At 29.9% G+C, this 693-nt stretch overlaps 1 protein-coding gene across 1 annotated transcript in view; it reads right to left on the minus strand.

The window, feature by feature from the left end:
* LOC119588838 (maltase-glucoamylase, intestinal-like) overlaps positions 1–693 on the minus strand; it is a gene marked incomplete at its 5' end in the record, with an annotated part of 23,625 nt that overhangs the window by 13,946 nt on the left and 8,986 nt on the right. Inside the window, 1 exon segment of the mRNA XM_037937479.1 lies at positions 415–418. Coding sequence (XP_037793407.1) covers positions 415–418 — 4 coding nt within the window.

Consider the following 693-nt stretch of genomic DNA (forward strand, 5'->3'; position numbering starts at 1 on the left):
CAACTGCAAAGTAACGGGGAAAATTATAGGCCTAACCTTTCCCCGAAAATGTAAAAAGTACTGTGAATAATTTCCACATCAAGATTAATATTTCAACGCGTTTTTTTATGATAATCAATTGTTGATGAGGATACTCAATAGGTTCATTTCTCTTTCTCCCTTTCTTGCATCTTTTCCTTCTTATTCTTCTTTTTCTTCTTCTTCTTTTCTTCTATTTCTTTTTCCTTCTTTTTCCTCTTCTTTTTTCTTTCTTTTCTTCTTTCTCGTTTTTTTTCTTTCTTTTTTTTTATCCTCTCCATATCCTTCTTCATTTTCCCTTTTCTCTTCCCTATCTATCCTTCCCATCCTCCTTTTCATTCTCTCTATTTTTCTTCCTCTCTTCACCTTCTCCCATTTTTATTACCATAACACAACTTTCCTGCATTTACAACTTGATAATCACAAAAAGTATATTCATCTACATAATTATATCACCCGTTAATTTCAATTAGTGAGACGGAATTAATCTGATCCCACGGTGCACTCTTAAGTATAAAAAAAAACTCAAACTGATTTACAAGATTAAGTAAACTAAGCTCAAAATAAAAAAAAATATTTTAGTCCCAAAATAGTTAACTTATTTATTTATTAGATATAAACTTTATAGAAGGGGAAAATGTGATTTATCATATATCTATGGATCAGTGTTGTCAT

Source organism: Penaeus monodon, chromosome 24, assembly GCF_015228065.2.
Source record: "Penaeus monodon isolate SGIC_2016 chromosome 24, NSTDA_Pmon_1, whole genome shotgun sequence".
NCBI lineage: Eukaryota > Metazoa > Arthropoda > Malacostraca > Decapoda > Penaeidae > Penaeus > Penaeus monodon.